At 37.1% G+C, this 17760-nt stretch overlaps 1 protein-coding gene across 2 annotated transcripts in view; it reads left to right on the forward strand.

The window, feature by feature from the left end:
• Positions 1-17760, forward strand: part of LOC150084902 (kinesin light chain-like) — a 172916-nt gene that overhangs the window by 116029 nt on the left and 39127 nt on the right. For both annotated transcript variants that reach the window (XM_090376696.1, XM_090376697.1), the window contains exon 9: positions 15139-15238. In XM_090376696.1, the coding sequence (XP_090232822.1) occupies positions 15139-15238 (100 nt within the window). The remainder of the gene's footprint in view (positions 1-15138; positions 15239-17760) is intronic.

Consider the following 17760-nt stretch of genomic DNA (forward strand, 5'->3'; position numbering starts at 1 on the left):
CACAAAAAAAAAAAAATCATTCAAACCTCATGGCTAGCCTACTTCATGCAAGCCTAAGATAAGCTAGGCAAATATTAGTCATTTTTATTAAAGTAATTGATAATTTAAAACTTCTTTTAAAAAAAAAATAAAAGAAAAGAAAAGGAAAGAATTCATGACTCTCTGGAGGCAATAACTTTATTTAAAGGCAGCCATTATTCATTATCTCAGTCAATCACATATTTTTCAGGGGAGAGTCAAAAATAAAAGAGAATCACCAAGAAAGAGAAGAATGATGATATCCAACTCAGGACCCTGGGTGTGCCAAGCCCATACCAGACGTGAGCCCCTAGGGCCAATTTGTGATACTTGCTTGTGTGTGTTTCACTGTGATAAATAACCTGAATCAAGAAATTAGATGTTGACTGGAATTTATGGGTTGGTCACTCACACACTAGCAAGACTTACAGATTTATTAGTTGACTGTTTTCCACAGCAGCATGTTCGAGAGGCAAAAAGAGGAAGCAATACTCTTGATCTGATTATCAGCAGCAATTCATTGTGCATTAAGATTCTGCAGACAAAAGACAGACTGGGTGGTAGTAATCACAGTATACTGATGTCAGATTTAATTAAAGACAACTATTGTCAAGGGTAAGGGACACCAGTGCTATTGATGAAGGTATATCGGGCTTATTGTGTAAGTTTGCAGATGATACAAAGGTTGGAGGGTGGTTAGTGACAGCAATCAGAATGAGCTACTGTAACAAAATTAGGAAAATTGGGTCAATGGGCTGAGAAATGACAGTTGAATTTTAACATTGACAAATGCAGGGTATGACAATATGAGTAGCAATGGACCCCAAGTACTGTGCAAAGGTACTCGGGGCCCCCAGATGCAAAAGGATTAAGGAGCCTCTTTTATTTATGTTGAGACTTTGATGGCTCCCTCGATTGGGGGACCCCGAGTACCTTTGCACAGTACTTTGCTAGCAGGTATAAGGTAGTGATTATCTCCTTGTACAGGCCATAGTTAGGTCACACCTTGAGTACTGTATACAGGTCTGGAGGCCTCATTTTTGGAAGGATTTAGATCTGCAATTAGTACAGCAAAGAGTAAGAAGATTGGTTGGGAGAACAAAGGGATGCTCTCATCAAGAAAGGTTTTAATTCTGCAAATTGCAGCATCTGGAGACTAGGCACCTGTTGGGTGATCTAATTGAAGTGTTTAAGGCATCAAGTAAGCTAAATGTTGATGGCATTTTTCCTCTTTCTGAAACTACACGCACAAGGGAACATAAATTCAAGTTGAGGATGGATGGTTGCAGGATAGATATGCAGAAGTTTGCCTTTAGTCAGTGAGTGGTTGATTGTTGGTACAAACTTCCACTGTTGTTGTGGGGGTTTGAATAAATTCAAGGAAGAACTAGACAAATTCTTTGAGGGCATGAATTGGTGAAGTATGTTGTGTTTTTTTGGTTGATACCCTATAAGCTTGCTTTCTTGCATCATTTGCTAATACTAATAATGTCTTAGTTCTTGTAAACCTGGTGTACACCACACAGCATATAAAAACTGGAACATCTTAGTAGCCTTATAAATTTGATATCCTCCTAAAGCTTAGAATTGGTGATAATCGTAATCCAGTAAAGTTGAAGCATTGGATGCAAAGAATAATTTTCGTTTACTTTATTTCAATTAATTTCGATACAGTCCCACCTGAAGGTTATATGAATAAGAGCAGTGTGGCACTATATGCAACTTGCTACTAATGATGAAATGATGGCTAAGTAGTAGGGGAGTCATTTCTTAAAAATGGCTACTGCTCTTCATGAATTAATGCTGTGAGTTAGGTTATTCAGGATCGGTGCCCCTTTACTCTTTCTAAAAATAATAATATTGATGTATTTCAAGTTTAATGTGTAAGTTTGCTAATGATACAAAGATGGACAGGTGGTTACTGATCAATACATAGTCGGTAATGTCTTCAAACCTTTAAAGCATCGAGGTTTCTGGGCTCTCCCAATGATTAAAAGAGGATATGTTTGCTTCTAGGAGATGTCTTTGTTAATGGTATTGTTCTCAGAAGAACAAATCCACACGCTCTCAAGCCACTTGCAGTCCCAAAACCTATGTGCATGGTCGACGATGACAGCTTCGTCCAGGGAGATCTGATGATGCTTCTCCCAAAAATGTTCTGCTATGGCGGACTTCCCATAATCTCAGATTTTATAGCATTCATGTGTTCCCCCAGACAATCTTTAAACCGCCGCCTCGTTTCACCAACATAACACTCCCCACAATCCAGGCATCTAATCTCATAAACAACCCCACTACTAACATCCCTTGGTATGGGAGCCTTAACCTGAGACACAACTGTGTGCAACTTCCGTCCCGGAAGCTGCACACAGCGTGTCTGACAGTCACGTAGTGCACGTGCTATACGTTCCGTTAGGCCTGAATTATAAGGAATGTATGCAGTGACAACAGGTGTGAACGGCTCTCTTTACTCAAACTCCACTCCTCTAATAAATTTGTCCAAGATCCTCTGGGGTAACCATATTTCTTGAGGTCTGCTGCCGGTGCCTCTGTAGCCAATTGGGAATGAGCAGCAGTGCGTAGCACACGCTTCTTGATTAAACCGGGGTTCGAATCTTACTGTTGGGACCCAACCCTATCCAACAATGCCTTAACGACACTGTTCTTATGATGGTTGGTTTGGGCCGTGTTATAGTGTGTATATTGGCCTCGGCATGTGGGCTTCCTGTGTACTCTAGTTTTTAGCCTGAGACCTTCCCTATAAACAAACACATCAAGGAAAGGGAGGGTACCCCCTGCTTCCACCTCTGAGGTAAATTGAATGAACAGGGAGAAGCTATTTAAAAAAATAAGAACCTCATCTCTCCCTCTCCGAATAATTGTGAACGTATCATCAACATATCTTTTCCACATGAGCATGGGAGAATTTAATCTATCAAAAACCCTGGTTTCCGGCTCCTCCATAGCTAAATTTGCTATGATGGCACTGATTGGAGACCCCCCACCCCCATTGCCGCACCATGAACCTGCTTGTACATTGTATCTTGGTACACCATAGTGGTGCTTGAAAGACAAAACTCAGCTCCCTTACAAATATCCCCTACACTTAAAGGAGTCCTATTACTTAACGTGTTATCCTTTTCCAAAGCCATACGTGCACATCGTACCCCATGTTCAATGGGAATGCACATGAACAGGGACAGCACATCAAAAGATATCATAGTCTCACCTTCCTCTATGTTTTGATCCCTTACGAATCTCACAAATTCCCTACTGTTCCTAATGGCGAAAGTGGAACATCCAACTTTGGGTGAGATCAACTTGGCTAAAAACCTGGAAAGAGCATGCATAGGACTACCTATAAAAGACATAATAGGTCTGAGCGGCACCCCCGCCTTATGGGTCTTTGAAAGGCCATAAAATCAGGGTAATTGGCATCCCGTTGCATGTAATGTCCAAAACACCTCCTTAGAAATCTTTCCTGCCTTCAGCCAAAGTTGTAAAATCTTGTTGACTTGTCGTTCTAAACCCACCATTGGATTTCTACGGGTAACCTTGTATGTGGCACTATCATTTAAAAGTTCCACGGCTTTTTTATAATATTCATCTTTATCTAATGTTACAGTTGATCTGCCTTTATCTGCCGGCAAGACTACGATACTGTCATCCTGTCTAAGTTCTTTTAATGCTTTCTTCTGGCTAATACTAAGGTTAGTGGGGGCAGTCTTAACCTGACTAAGAACAACTCAGGTTCTTGCACGTATTTCATTGGCCAGGGTTCCAGGTAATTTACTAATTGCTCTTTCAATACCCATGGCAACTTCAGCAATTGGTGGTTTGGGAGGAATCATAGCAAATTTAGTACCTAAATTTAATACCCCCTTCCTGTTCCTTGGTTAATTTTTTACTACTCAAGTTGTGTACAAAGTTAGTAGCACCATTATCACTATTGCGTTCAGCTTCCTCCATTAGCCTGTTGAACTTGCATATTTGTCTTTGCCTATAGGTATCTGAAATTCTAGTTGCTTTGTCCAACACTACTCTCATTATAAGTGGAAAATTTACCGAGTTCAAATTGCTAACTATATTTCTCAAAAACAAACCTTTTTGTCGCCCAATATGTCTCAAGTTATCATGTAATTTGCCAATCCAAATTGTCAACATCTTCTTCTGATACTATTTAGTAGTCTTTAACAAACGATGGTCTTCAAGTGGCATCTTGATGCGAAATCCATGTGGAATAAGCTATAAAATCTGCGCATTATGGGAAGTCCTCCGTAGCGGAACATTTTTGAGAGAAGCATCATCAGATCTCCCCGGACGAATCTGTCATCATCGACCGTGCACATAGGTTTTGGGACCGCAAGTGGCTAATACTTGCGGTCCCAAATCCGCAAGTGAGAGCGTGCGGATTTGATCTTCTGAGAACAATACCATTAACAGAGACAGGGGAATTCATATTCATCCCCTGTTTGAGGCGGTGATTCTTGGACAGGATGATCGGTTCCGCCTGGCACGCTCCCAAGCCATTTCCAGTTCCAGTGCGCATAAAGAGAATACTGCCCGTGCTCCTGTGGAACCACGTGCTGAGAGCCGTGAGCCTGCTGTTATTTAAGGATGTGTTGTACCATAAAAATCTTACTGTTGAGAAAGGAGGCGGATGGCTCTGAAAGCTTCGGGATTTTAGCGGTTTTAGTTTCATTGTTTTATCGGTATTTTAGTGGTTTTATTTTCATTATTTTATCATTGTTCAGATTGTGTCAGTGAAATTATTCTTGCAGGAATGGAATCCTTTATCCCACACTCCACTTTAAAATCTCGTCCTTTATCTAAACCTTGGTTTTCCAATAAATGTGCTAAGGCTGTTCAAGAGAAGAATGTTGCATATCATAATTGGCTTGTTTCTAATTCTTCAGTTTCATTTTCTGCTACACCAAAGCTCGCAATAATTGCAAAGCAGTTATTAATCAGTCCAAACTAGAGTTTGAACAGGCTAAGAGTAGAAAACTTGCTTCTTGCCCTAATGGTAGCCGAGCATTCTGGTCTCTTGCCAAAGCTATTGGCTGCAACTTTTGCCCATCTCTGCTCCCACCTCTGTCCAAACCAGATGGTTCTGTTGTCACTTCAGCCAAGGATAAAGCTGACCTGCTAGCATCCTATCCCATTTGTATTAATGATCTTGGTAAAACACCTCCCACCATTCCCAACACGCTCCATTCAATGCCTCTTGTGGTCTTCCGTCAAAAGGATATCAGAAGGATTTTGATGAATCTTGATGCTAAGAAAGCTCCAGGTCCTGATGGTATTTCTCCACTTGTTCTCAAAACCTGTGCTCCTGAACTTACTCCTATTCTTTGCTGCCTTTTTTCACTTTCTTTCCTTCTGCTTGGAAATTTGCTCATATCCAGCAGTTCCTAAAAAGGGTGACAAATCCCTCCCATCCAGTTATCTTCCCATTGCAATTACTTCTACTCTTTCTAAAATAATGGAGAAATCAATTAACCGCCAACTCTTAAACTACCTAGAAACCTTCCGTCTGATCAACGATCGCCAGTATGGATTCCGTCAGTGTCGATCCACTGGTGATATTCTGGCTTATGTTACCCATTTATGGACTAATTCAATGGGAAGGTTCGTTGAAACACAGGTAGTTGCTCTTGACATCTCAAAGGCTTTTGATCGTGTTTGGCATAAAGGTCTTCTAAACAAGCTTCCATCTTATGGTTTGCCAACTGTTTTTAGTAATTGGTTATCCACTTTTCTCTCTGATCGCTCACTGAGGGTGATGGTAGATGGCTCTCTGTCTTCTAACTTCTCCACTAATGCCAGTGTCCCCCAAGGTTCAGTTCTTTCCCCCACTCTTTTCCTCTTGTATATTAATGACCTTCTTCCATTGACTGGAAATCCTATCCATAGTTTTGCCGATGATAGCACATTGCATTCCACTTTCCATTTTGAGAAACCTTGTCCTGCTCAATAAGCTTCAACTTCTCGAAAATCTGCTACCAATTCCTTAAATGCCGATCTTCAGGTAATTCTCCAGTGGGGCAAAGACAACTTAGATGATTTCAACCCTTCTAAAACTCAGTCTTGTCTTATATCTCGCAAAAAGGATTCTTCTGCTCCTATGCTTATCTTTAGTGACACTCCGATTTCTAGGCAAAATGATATATCTCTTTTGGGGATTACCCTGACTTCTAATCTCTCTTGGCACAAGCACATTACAAACATTGCTTCCTCTGCATCTAAAAAACTTGGTTTTCTCTTTCGCTCTCGGCGTTACTTTTCTTCCAAACAGCTGCTCACTCTGTAAAAATCGCAAATCCGCTCTGCCATGGAATATTGTTCCCACATCTGGGGTAGTGCCCCCAAAACCTCTCTCAAGCTTCTTGATTCCATTCAGAAGAGGGCAGTTAGGTTAATTAATGATTCATCTCTAACAGAGTCTCTCCACTCGCTTTCTCATAGACGTACTGTTTCTGCTGCATGCCTCTTCTACAGATACTTCCATGGGCACTGTTCTTCTGAATTGGCTTCTATAATTCCTGCTCTCTCTTTCAAAACAGTCCGAACACGTGCCGCCACCAGCCAACATCCATTTACTGTCCAACTTCAAACCCACAGAACCAACTTTTCATCTTCCTTATTTATTCATTCAACTGCCGTTTTCTGGAACAACCTTCCTTCATATGTATTTCCTGAAAATTACAATCTACAGAAGTTCAAGTCCAATGTCAACAAATATCTTCTTTCGTCTTCTCAACCTCCAACCCAAGCACGGTACTAAGTACTATAGGTTCTAATACCTCTCGTGTTTGGGGTTCACATAAAAAAAAAAAAAAAATTATTTTATCGCTTTTATTTTCTCATAAAATTGTTATATATTTTATATATATGCTAAATTTATTGTAAATAGATTTTTTATTCTACATTAATTTAAAGAAAAGTTTTGTTATTTCATTAGTTTTATATATACAGGCATACCTCGATTAACGAATAGGATGCGTTCCACGAAATTACTTCGTTAAGCGAAACTTCGTTTTCAGAGGTAAAAATACTATGGCCAGAATAGGGATACGTTCCTACGTAAAGAAAATGAAAAGCTTTTTTTCGAACAAAGAAAAGTTTTATTAAATAAACAGTCAACTTACATACAAAGTGAAATCACATTTTAAAATATGAGGTTAAAGTTGATTGTTTCTGCTTTTTTTCTCTTTCATTTAACAATTGCCTATACGGAGTTATTGCATTTAACACTGATCGCTTAACTATAACACTTCTTCCTAAATCAGGATCATTTTCACTAAAAAAATTTAAAACGTTTTCAATGTCATTTAAGCACCTTTTTAAATCTTTGGTTGTTAACACTTTTTCGGCAGGAACTTCTTTAACTTCGCCTTCATTATCTTTGTCTTCGTTGCTAACAAGGTTTTCTAAATCTTCCACTGAAAAACCATCATCTTCTGCATTCAATAAATTTCTAACATCCTCTTCATCGACATTTTCGAAACCTATTGATTGAGCCATCTGGATAACTTCATTTCTAATTTCTTGGATGTTATTTTCTTCTTCTAGTACAACTTCTGGCCATATTTTGCGCCAAACTGCATGTAAGCATTTCTTAGTGACTTCTTTCCAAGAACTATCAATGTTTTCAATTGCGTTTTTAATGGTGTACTTTTTCCAAAAAGTTTTAACTGTCATTTCCTCTTTATCCTCTAGTTCAGGTAAATTGCTTAAAATTCGACGCAGATAATAAGCTTTAAATGATGCTATTACTCCCTGATCCAGTGGTTGAATCAGGAAAGTTGTGTTTGCTGGAAGAAACGCAACTTTGACAGGAATGCATGTGTCCAACGTGTTAAGATCAGTAGGATGTCCCGGAGCATTGTCTAACAACAAAAGAGCTTTTTCTTCAAAGTTGTTTTTTTGACAATACCGTTTTACTTCAGGACAAAAGTGGTTAACAAACCAATCAGTAAATAACTCTTGGTAACCCAAGCTTTTCTATTTGCTTTCCATATTACAGGTAAATTCATTTTTATGTTACCTTTTAACGCCCTCGGATTTTCTGAATGGTAAACTAATAACAATTTTAATTTATAATCGCCAGAGGCATTTGATCCAAAGAGTAACGTTAAACGGTCTTTGGCTGCTTTGAACCCAGCAGCTGATTTTTCTTCAATAGAAATGAAGCTTTTTGTTGGTAGCCGTTTCCAGAACAAACCGCTTTCGTCAACATTGAACACCAAATTTGGTGGAAATTTTTCACGTTCAATTATTTCCTTTAGTTTTTCTGGAAACTTATTTGCAGCTTCTCCTGTTAATTTTACACTATGAATCCTGGCCCGTTTTTTTAAATTTCTCGAACCAACCACGAGAAGCCCTAAAGGTTTCCGTAATTTCTTCAGTTTGTTTAGATTTCAGGTGATTAAACAAAAATAATGCTTTTTCTTGAATCACCATTTGACTTAAAGGCATATGACGTTGTGACATATCATCTATCCACAAACTTAACATTTTCTCCATTTTTTCTAAAATTGGATTCCTTAAGCGAGTTAATTTTGCCGCTGTAACATCTGTACAATTCTGAGCAGACTGTTTTATTTTTTCTGATTGACTTAGTATGGTTGTTAAAGTTGATTGCGCTAATCCTAAAGAATGTGCCACATCGGATTTTCTTTCGCCGCTTTCAACACGTCGTACGATATTTAGTTTAGTTTCCAAAGAAATTGCTTTTCTTTTCTTTGATTCTGACATTTTAATTAACTAAAACAAAAATATTTCTATTAAAATTTACAAAATCTACGTTATGTAATGCTACAAAGAACCTACGTCGATTATTGCAATGCGCCACACTGAAACAACGTCAATCATGTAAACAACAACTAAATTATGCGATTGACGCGCAAAACTGTTATAACAGACACGCCCGCAGCTCGGGAATACGTAACGAGTCGCCATCAGTCACCAATCGAATGATTGTCGGGCGTTGGTCTTAAATTGGAATATTTTTTTTATGTTAAATGGGGCTTGAAATTGCGGACTTCGTTATATCGAGGCTTCATTATCAGATGTAACGTTAACCGAGGTATGCCTGTATATTTTACAGTATAAAAGTAAATTAAAAGTAATTATTTGAGCAATGTTATTTATTTCAGTAAAAAGTTTTGAGAATATGAATTTTTCCAACCCCAGAGGCCTGTTTGAAGATATTTTAATAGTGTTAGTTCTTGTAAACTTGGTTACAGCCGATAATTTTTGCTGTTTTTAATCTGTTTGCTAATTTGGGGGACATAGTAAAAGAGTACATTACCAATGGATGATAATGTATTCTTTACTTTTATCTTTTCCTGTTCTTTGTTAAATGCCTGTGGGTTGAGATTTCTCTTTTGTTGTTTTGTTTTCAATATGAGTTTTTGTGGGTACCCATTTTTGCTAAATATTTAGAAAATTCTGTTGATTTCTCTATTGAGTGCTTAATCTTTACTAGTCTTTAAACTCTAAGAATAAAACTTTTAAGAATGTCTACTTTTATGTTTGAGTTTTCGCTTTAAGAGTTCTTTTTTTCAAATTTCAAGTATCAACAGAATCAAAAATATGAACATTAATCGCAATAAATAAATGCTGAACATTAATAAATATGGTATTTCAAACCATGCACATAGCTATACAGTACATTATTACTGTGTGTGTGTGTGTGCGTTTATTTGTTCAGGCAGAAATAAAGAGGGAGGTTCAACTCTTAAAGAATTTTGGAAAAAATTCCATATTTTAGATGTAATCAAAATAATAAAACGAGCCTGGGACAGAATTACAGAGAAGAACATAGTGTTTGGAAGAAACTCTGTCATCATTTTATTGTAATTTTGAAGGATTTCAAGAACCAGCAGAGATCATATAAAATGAAATAGAAGCGGTCACTAACCTAACCTATTGCAACTTGAGGTTTCTACAACTAACATCACTGATCTGCTTCAAACACACAATGGAGAACTTGCACCTCAAGACCTCCTTGAAATGGCAAAATGTGAAGCTGAGGAAAAGAAAATTTAACAGATGAAACACCTGTTCGTTCCTTTACTCTCAAGCGACTTGACGAAGCTTTTCAACACAGAAAAAGCAATAGAGATTTTAGAGTCACAAGATTCAAATTTCAAGCACAATAGTAAAGTTGCTACTGATTTTAAAAAATGCTTACACATGCTATCAAGAAATTTCTAAAGAATAGAGAAGACTCGCTTGGAAACACTTCAAGCATTTCCGAAGAAGAAAACAACCCCTTCTGCTTCCAACAAACCAACAAGTGCCGAGCTGACAAATTTCTTTATTATTATAATTTGCTTGATTTTGAAGGCTATGTTTTCATTTCTTTGGATAAATAAATCATTGTTTAAGCATAAACTATTGTTTTGTTTACCTTTACTTAACATTACTATGGTAAAATTTCATTGTTGAGAATGCAACGCTGACCAGGCTAGCCGGGTGGGTAAAGTGCCTGCCTGGCAACCCAAAGGTCGCGGGTTCAAATCCCGCCTCGGGCTTGGATCAAAATATTGCAAAAACCTTGGGAGGTGCATTATGGCCACAGAAGCCGATGTGCCAACAACTACAAAAAAAAAAAAAAAAAAAAAGAGAATGCAACCCCCATTTTTAACATTGTCTATGAGGGAAAATTTCTGCATTATGAGCTCGCACTAGGAACAAAATAACTTGTAAAGTCGGGAACTACTTGTATATGCAATGTCTTATGTTTCAATAAATTAATGAAAATATTAAAAATTGTGTATTACTTCGAAATCCAAAGGTGGTACACTTGCACTATACTGCCAGCCCATGTGGCCAAATGGTTAGAATATTGTCAACACAATTACCCCACTATATGGGTTTTAGAGGGACGTTGTCTAAGACCTTGTCTTCAAATGCTCTTGTGAAGATTTCTGCCAGGAGGGGGAGAGAGGGGATTGCCCATGCTTAGTCCATCTTTCTTTTGTGTTATTTTCCTTCTAGTAGGTATTTATATTCATGGATGATGTGCAGGAATTTCCGTGCATTATTTTGGTCAGCAGTTGTGCTTTTTACAGGTTCCATGCTGTTCTTCCTGAGTGAGTACTGTTTCTTGCTTTCGGACTCTTGTATTTTTATATTATTATTTTTTTTTGTTTTCTTCCATTATGTAGTTTAATTTAACATTTTATACTTGTGTGTAGGTTGCAGTTAGCACCTCTCTAGCATTATTTTTTACCATTTACAACATTTCTTATATGTGGGGTACCTCCTTAGCCAGGTGGGCAGGAACGGCAGTGCATAACACACGCTTCTTGATTAGACCGGGGTTCGAGCCCGTGACCACCAAATATGGAGGATGCAGAAAGGTCAGGGAATGACCACCACATATCCCTGGAGCAATATGGCCTTAGTTGCTAATGCTCCTAAAAACCAAATAACAAACAACAAACAGAACTGCCAGTAATGCTGCTATCCTGATTCTTGTGCCCCCCCCCCCCACTTCCCTTTTGAACCATGGTTTCATATGTTAGGGTACATTAATGCACAAAACAGCTACTTGTTCTTTTGTGGAGAATCTCAATTTAATGCAGTGCCATTATATTCTCAAAAATTTGAGTTTGATGTGTGAACCCATGTTCCCCCTTCCACTTTCTTTTCCTTTTTTGTTGAAGGCTCCATGAACAGCAGTCATTACAGCAATGAGACTGTATCTCATTGTGATATTAATTTTCACTGTTTAAACCACTGATAGAAATATTCATTGAATTAATAGAAGTAGACTTATCTCCCCCTGTGATTAACTCTCTTTAGGAATATGATACTGTGCACTCTGGATTATCCCCATAACTCCCATTTAATATATCTGCTGTCAGTAGGCCAGCATAGTGTTACCAATAATGTTTTGTCATAAAGATAAGTTCCACAAGGATTGCTGCCAAGAAACTCCAATTTAATTTCATGATCAGCAGTGATTTCCTACTTTCAATAAGTTCAATAGTAAAGCTCTTGATATATGGCTATCATTGAACAGTCAGTAACAAATTCATTTGATACTTATAGTTTAGAATACTTTGACAGTTATCATCATTCGTAATTTGCAATTCCAGGTTTATGTATGCAAGTCCAAAGAATATAACAAGAGCCCATTTTGAAAATATAGTACAGGTAGTTCCCGACTTATGAGTTAATTCATTCCTAGCGTGTGCTCGTAAAGCGGGAATTTATTTCCCATAGACATAATTTTAAAAACTGGTTACGTTCTCAACAGTGAAATTAGTTAGCTAATTAGTTTGTCAATAGTGAAATTATAGTAATCTTATAATACCGTGATAAATCTGACTAAAAAATGAATAGCAAGTGCTTAAAAAACGGTACTCGCCTTGTATAAATCTTCAATAAATTTATTGGTAGATGGTGACTAAATTTAGGTTGGAAGATGCATTAAAAAGAACTAAGGTGGAGAATGGGGTGAAAATATTTTAAACAGATTTTAAAATGAGCGCAAGGAAGTAGAAATGCAGATCTCCAATCCTTGGTTGTCATAAAGAGGTTAAAGGATGCAAATGAAAAAAATTAAACCACCGGTCTTTTTTCCCATTTGCGTCCTTTAACCTCTTTATGACAACCAAGGATTGGAGATCTGCACTTCTACTTCCTTGTGCTCATTTTAAAATCTGTTTAAAATATTTTCACCCCATTCTCCACCTTAGTTCTTTTTAATGCATCTTCCAACCTAAATTTAGTCACCATCTACCAATAAATTTATTGAAGATTTATACAAGGTGAGTACCGTTTTTTAAGCACTTGCTATTCATTTTTAGTCTAATTAGTTTGTTTGAACAATGATTGATTTATCCAAAGAAATGAAAACAGCCTGTAAAATCAAGCACATTATAATAATAAAGAAATTATTTATGACTTACAAATGTTAAAGAATGTTTATTCTTCATCATCATTGATGACTAAATGCACACTCATTGATTACTCATTGCTGGGTTGGCACTCGTTATTGGTTTGTTGCACAAGGAGTCGCCTTCTTCAGAAATGCTTCAAGAGGTGTTTGTTTCCAAGATAATCTCTTCTCTTTTCTTTATAAATTTCACGATAGCATGCATAAGCATTTTTCACGCACAAATTGTAACTAATGACACGTGCAAATGAGATTGAAACTAACATGATTCACGCGGAGTAACAAGTTTATGAAGCTTAAAAAAAAGGAATGAAGGAAGGATTCTGAAAATTTATTTGTTTTTTATATGATTGAAGATTGCAGTGAAGGGGAAACACATTTCACCCTAATAACGTAAAAACCCACACAATTACAGCTATTGGTATTTTTGCAAATATAATAAGATCGAGTTTACTACACATTTATAATTGATTGCACTAACAGAAAAGCCCAATAAACTTGAAAGTGCAAATTGTTTTTATTGTTTTATGGTAGTGACCTCCAGAAACGTACTTTATAAAAATATCACAAAGGCATTCAAAATTGATTCTTATACAGTAATGGAATATATGAGAACGATGAAAGAGCAGTGCAATTTCCATTATAAATATGACCTTTTAGAGAGATAAATAGCTTAGTTATATAGCAAAATTTTCAACTTCCGAGGTCTTGGCATGAATAACTAAAAAACAATGTGTTATTAGGTTCACATTACGATATTTTCACAATACGATGGTGTCTCTCGGACGGAATATCATAAAGCAAGGTGCACTTGTATTGTATAGCTACGCATGTGGTTTGAAATGCGGTATTTATGAATGTTTAACATTCATTTTTTGCAATTAATGTTCATAATGTTCATATTTTGAATACAATGTTCATATAATGTGAATATATTCATATATTCACATTTTTTGCAATTAATGTTCATATGTTCATAATGAATTAATTCATTAATTTAATGAATTAATGTTCGAAAATATGGACATTAAAAAAAAACTCATAAAGCAGGAATTGCCTGTATTTTAGTCACTTAGGAAGAGGAACAAAGCTTGTGAAATATTTATAACTTTGGATTCTTCAAAATTAAACAGTATATCAATGCAGTGAAGTATCTCACTTATTAACTGTTATCTGCTTGTACCCGAGTCATTCATGTTTTTCTCACATATCAACAAAATAATTTTGAATCTTATAATGGACATACCGAGTTGAGAAATAAAAGTATGCAATGAAATTGATTTATCATTTTTTTTGGTACATAATGCTTCTATTATCTCTTCACTACACATTGAATATATATCAGTGTTCTCCCCAAAACATTTTGCCAGCCAGGTGGCATTATTAAGTGCCAGTATAAAGTGCCTGTTGTGACACATTACTCCCATCACCAGCTCCAATTACCAGTGAGTTGTGCCACAGTCGCCCTTCTGTTGCCACCTACTATTCAGGAGAGCCTTCACTCACCTCAAGCATCGATGAGCTGTGGTCATCCAATACCTTGCTGGCAGTTCGTGGGTTTCCCCTCCTTGGACCACTTTCTGTAGGTACTAACCACAGCTGACCATAAGCACCTCACCAACTGTGCCGTTTCGGATATGCTCTGACCCAGTCGGCTGGCCATTACAATTTGGCCTTTGTCAAACTCACTTAAGTCTGCTGATTTTCCCATCTGAAGAATAAGAGTAACACTGATTAAAAGAGCTTAGTATCAGGTGATTTTTTTATACCATGTCCCGACCCGTGCTCGTGCCATAGTTCACCTGCAGTTGCTTCGATTTACATAAAGACTAGCTGATCATAATGTTTTGGCTCATCAGTGTATATATATTGTAGGCATTATATGGTAACACAAGATTTAGAAGAGAATTTCAGAATCACAGTTCTAATGTCTTGACTGATTAATTTGCTTCTGAACAAAGAAAGGTACAGAGGAAGAGATGTTTGTTATTTGTGATTTTAACTGAAATCTCAAGTGCTCAGTTTGCTAAGCAGATAACTTGTTTCCCAAACACTGTTTTGTGAAAATTAGGATACCATATTTGGATCCAAAACAAGCTTGGCAAATTAATTTACATTCAAAATTAGTTTTTTTAAAGCAGCAACATTTAATATATGAAATTTTTTTTTTTTTTACTAATTTTTGTTTACTTTGATTTAAGGCATCAGCATATTTGAAGCAGGGCAAATATAAAGAGGCAGAGATTCTGTATAAACAAGTTCTCACTAGAGCGCATGAAAGAGAATTTGGGAGGATAGATGGTAAGTATTAAAAATCCTGGTGAAAGTAGCAAATTGTCAAGTTTTCATAATTTGAAGAAATCCCAGCTTGACCTTAAGTCTTCTAATTTAATTTGCATGATCATTGCCTGAAGAGTAATGAATCAGAGAGGAATATTGTTTTAAGTTACTCACTGTGTGCTTTCATTGCACTTAGGAGGGAGACATGTTATAATACTTATTTTTTTTTTAACTTTAGTTAGATGACAACTAATAGAGATAGAAAACTTTGTGTGTGTGTGTTTTGGGGATTTAATGGCACATGAGTTGCTTGGCTATAATGTGCCTGTTCATTTTTGATAGAAAACGAATTATTAAATTCTCTTAATACCATTTTAATTTAGCAAAATCTGAATCAGAATTGATGAAATACTCCAATTTGTTGGAATATTTCAGCAGAGTATTTGTTGCAGTACTCCAACAAATTGGAGTATTGTTACAGAAAGTTGAAAAATTTAGTAATGTTTGCCTCAGTATCATCAGTTCACAAAGATTAACATGGATAGCAGAGTTTGTATTGTTGGTAATGGAGCAGTCAGTAATGATGTGCTAGGTGGATTGTTTCCCGTGAGTAGATGGAGGTGAGCCAGATAGGTATTTCCTATTCTTTCCCTGGCAAGGACTACTTCTCATCATAATGCGCAGATGCTGTAAGTGGCAAATTATCAGATCCAGTTTAAACTGAAAGAGTATATTATTAATTTGTGAGCGTCATATTGCTTTACATTGTGCAAGGACATGCTATACAGGGTGTTTCAAAAGTGATGGTCAATAATTTAAAGGTGACAAGTACAAACTATAATAAGCGAAAAAGTCCCAGTGAACATCAGGTAGCAAATGAACTGTTTTCGAGATAATGCACATTTTCTGTTAAGATCCACCACTGACTATGGGAGCACTAGTTTAGCAAAAAGCTGTGAATCCTTTGCTAAGGGTGCCAAATGATAATATAAATGGCGACATAAGATAATATATTTTTAATTTTTGGTTTCAACACCACAGGATTTTACAGATGTTACATGTTACAGGATGTTCTTTCTAACACCCTTTCCTCAACATCAGGTGTTATGTTTCTGGGACTATATGCTCATACTCCATGTGCGAAGCACCCATGTTCTCTAAGGTGTTGATATACCCTGATGAATGTGTGCCTGTTTTTTTTTTTTTTTTTTATGAAAACCCCAAACACAAAAGGTATCAAAACCTATAGTACATAGTACCGTGCATGGGTTGAAGGAGAAGTATGGGGGGAGGGGGATGCCGGAAACCTTGCTCTAGAGATTAAACATGGGTTTCGCCACTGCCTTCGGCGGGAAATGCTTCTTGGTACAAACATGCAGTCTCAAGTGCACTAGCGTTGGCTTTACCATACACGAAGTGCATGTCCGCATACTCTTCATTGCTGTAACCTCTTTCCATGTTGACTATCCTTTGACAAGTACTAGTATGCCTGGTATGTCTCAGAGCATTGAGAGAAAAGAAATGGAGAGAATGAGCATAACCTAACCTAAAAAAACAAGTAAGTCTGTGGATCCCAACTCTGTTACAGTTCACCTTGCCAGTGGTGGATCCCAACTAGAAAAATGCAATATCTCGAAAATGATTCACTTAAGGACCCATGTTTACTAGGCTTTTTTTGCATATTGTGGTCTGTACAGTTCAACTTTAAATTATTGACTATCACTTTTGAAACACCCTGTATAAATGATTGGGCTGAAGCCGGAACGGGAATATTGGTTAAATTTTTTGCTGCTTTGTTGATTAGTTCATTCTCTAATCTGCAACATGCTAGAATCCAACAAAAGATGAACAGCAGTTGATGGTCTGCAATTTGTGGTAGTAGGCTTCTGACTTGATTTGGACAAAATGCTGAAAAGCGCAGAGTCTGATGACTAAATGCGAAACTACATGGTTTGCTGTTTGTGTTGTCTAAGAGGAGGTGCTTACTCTTCGTCACTCTACGTATATTCTTGTTTGCTTTTGCATCCTTTGCTTTTTTTTATCATGTGCTTGTTTGTTGTGCCTTTTATTAGTTCTCTTTGTGATCGCTTCTCTTGTGACTTTTATTAGTTCTCTTTGTGATCACTTGTCTTGTGACTTTTCTCGTGAAACCTTGAAGCTGATATATCAGCTTCAAGCGTCTGTAATTACTTAAAACGGTGTTCGCAGCCGGCCGCTAGTTAGTACACCGGACCAAACCTATTGGTAACTCTCTAGGAGGCTTCCGGATCAGCTAGTGTATAATCTTGCTACCTCTACTCTGCCAGATAGTGACTGGAGGGAGTCCTGGTAGTGTGTATGTGGGGAGCATTGTCGAGGCCACGTTATGTCAAGGATCTGGCTATATTCTTACCACATGTACGCCATATCCAAAAATTTCATTACTTCATACAGCATGTCCCACCCACTTTTTCTTACTATTGAATACACCATGAATTGTCAAAATAATAGAGCAAGCTTATCTGCGAAAAGATCTAAACCTCCCAAGGACTTCCTAATTCATT

Source organism: Mastigoproctus giganteus, chromosome 6 (genome assembly GCF_048544385.1).
Source record: "Mastigoproctus giganteus isolate SK-2022 chromosome 6, ASM4854438v1, whole genome shotgun sequence".
NCBI classification, from domain to species: Eukaryota; Metazoa; Arthropoda; class Arachnida; order Uropygi; family Thelyphonidae; genus Mastigoproctus; species Mastigoproctus giganteus.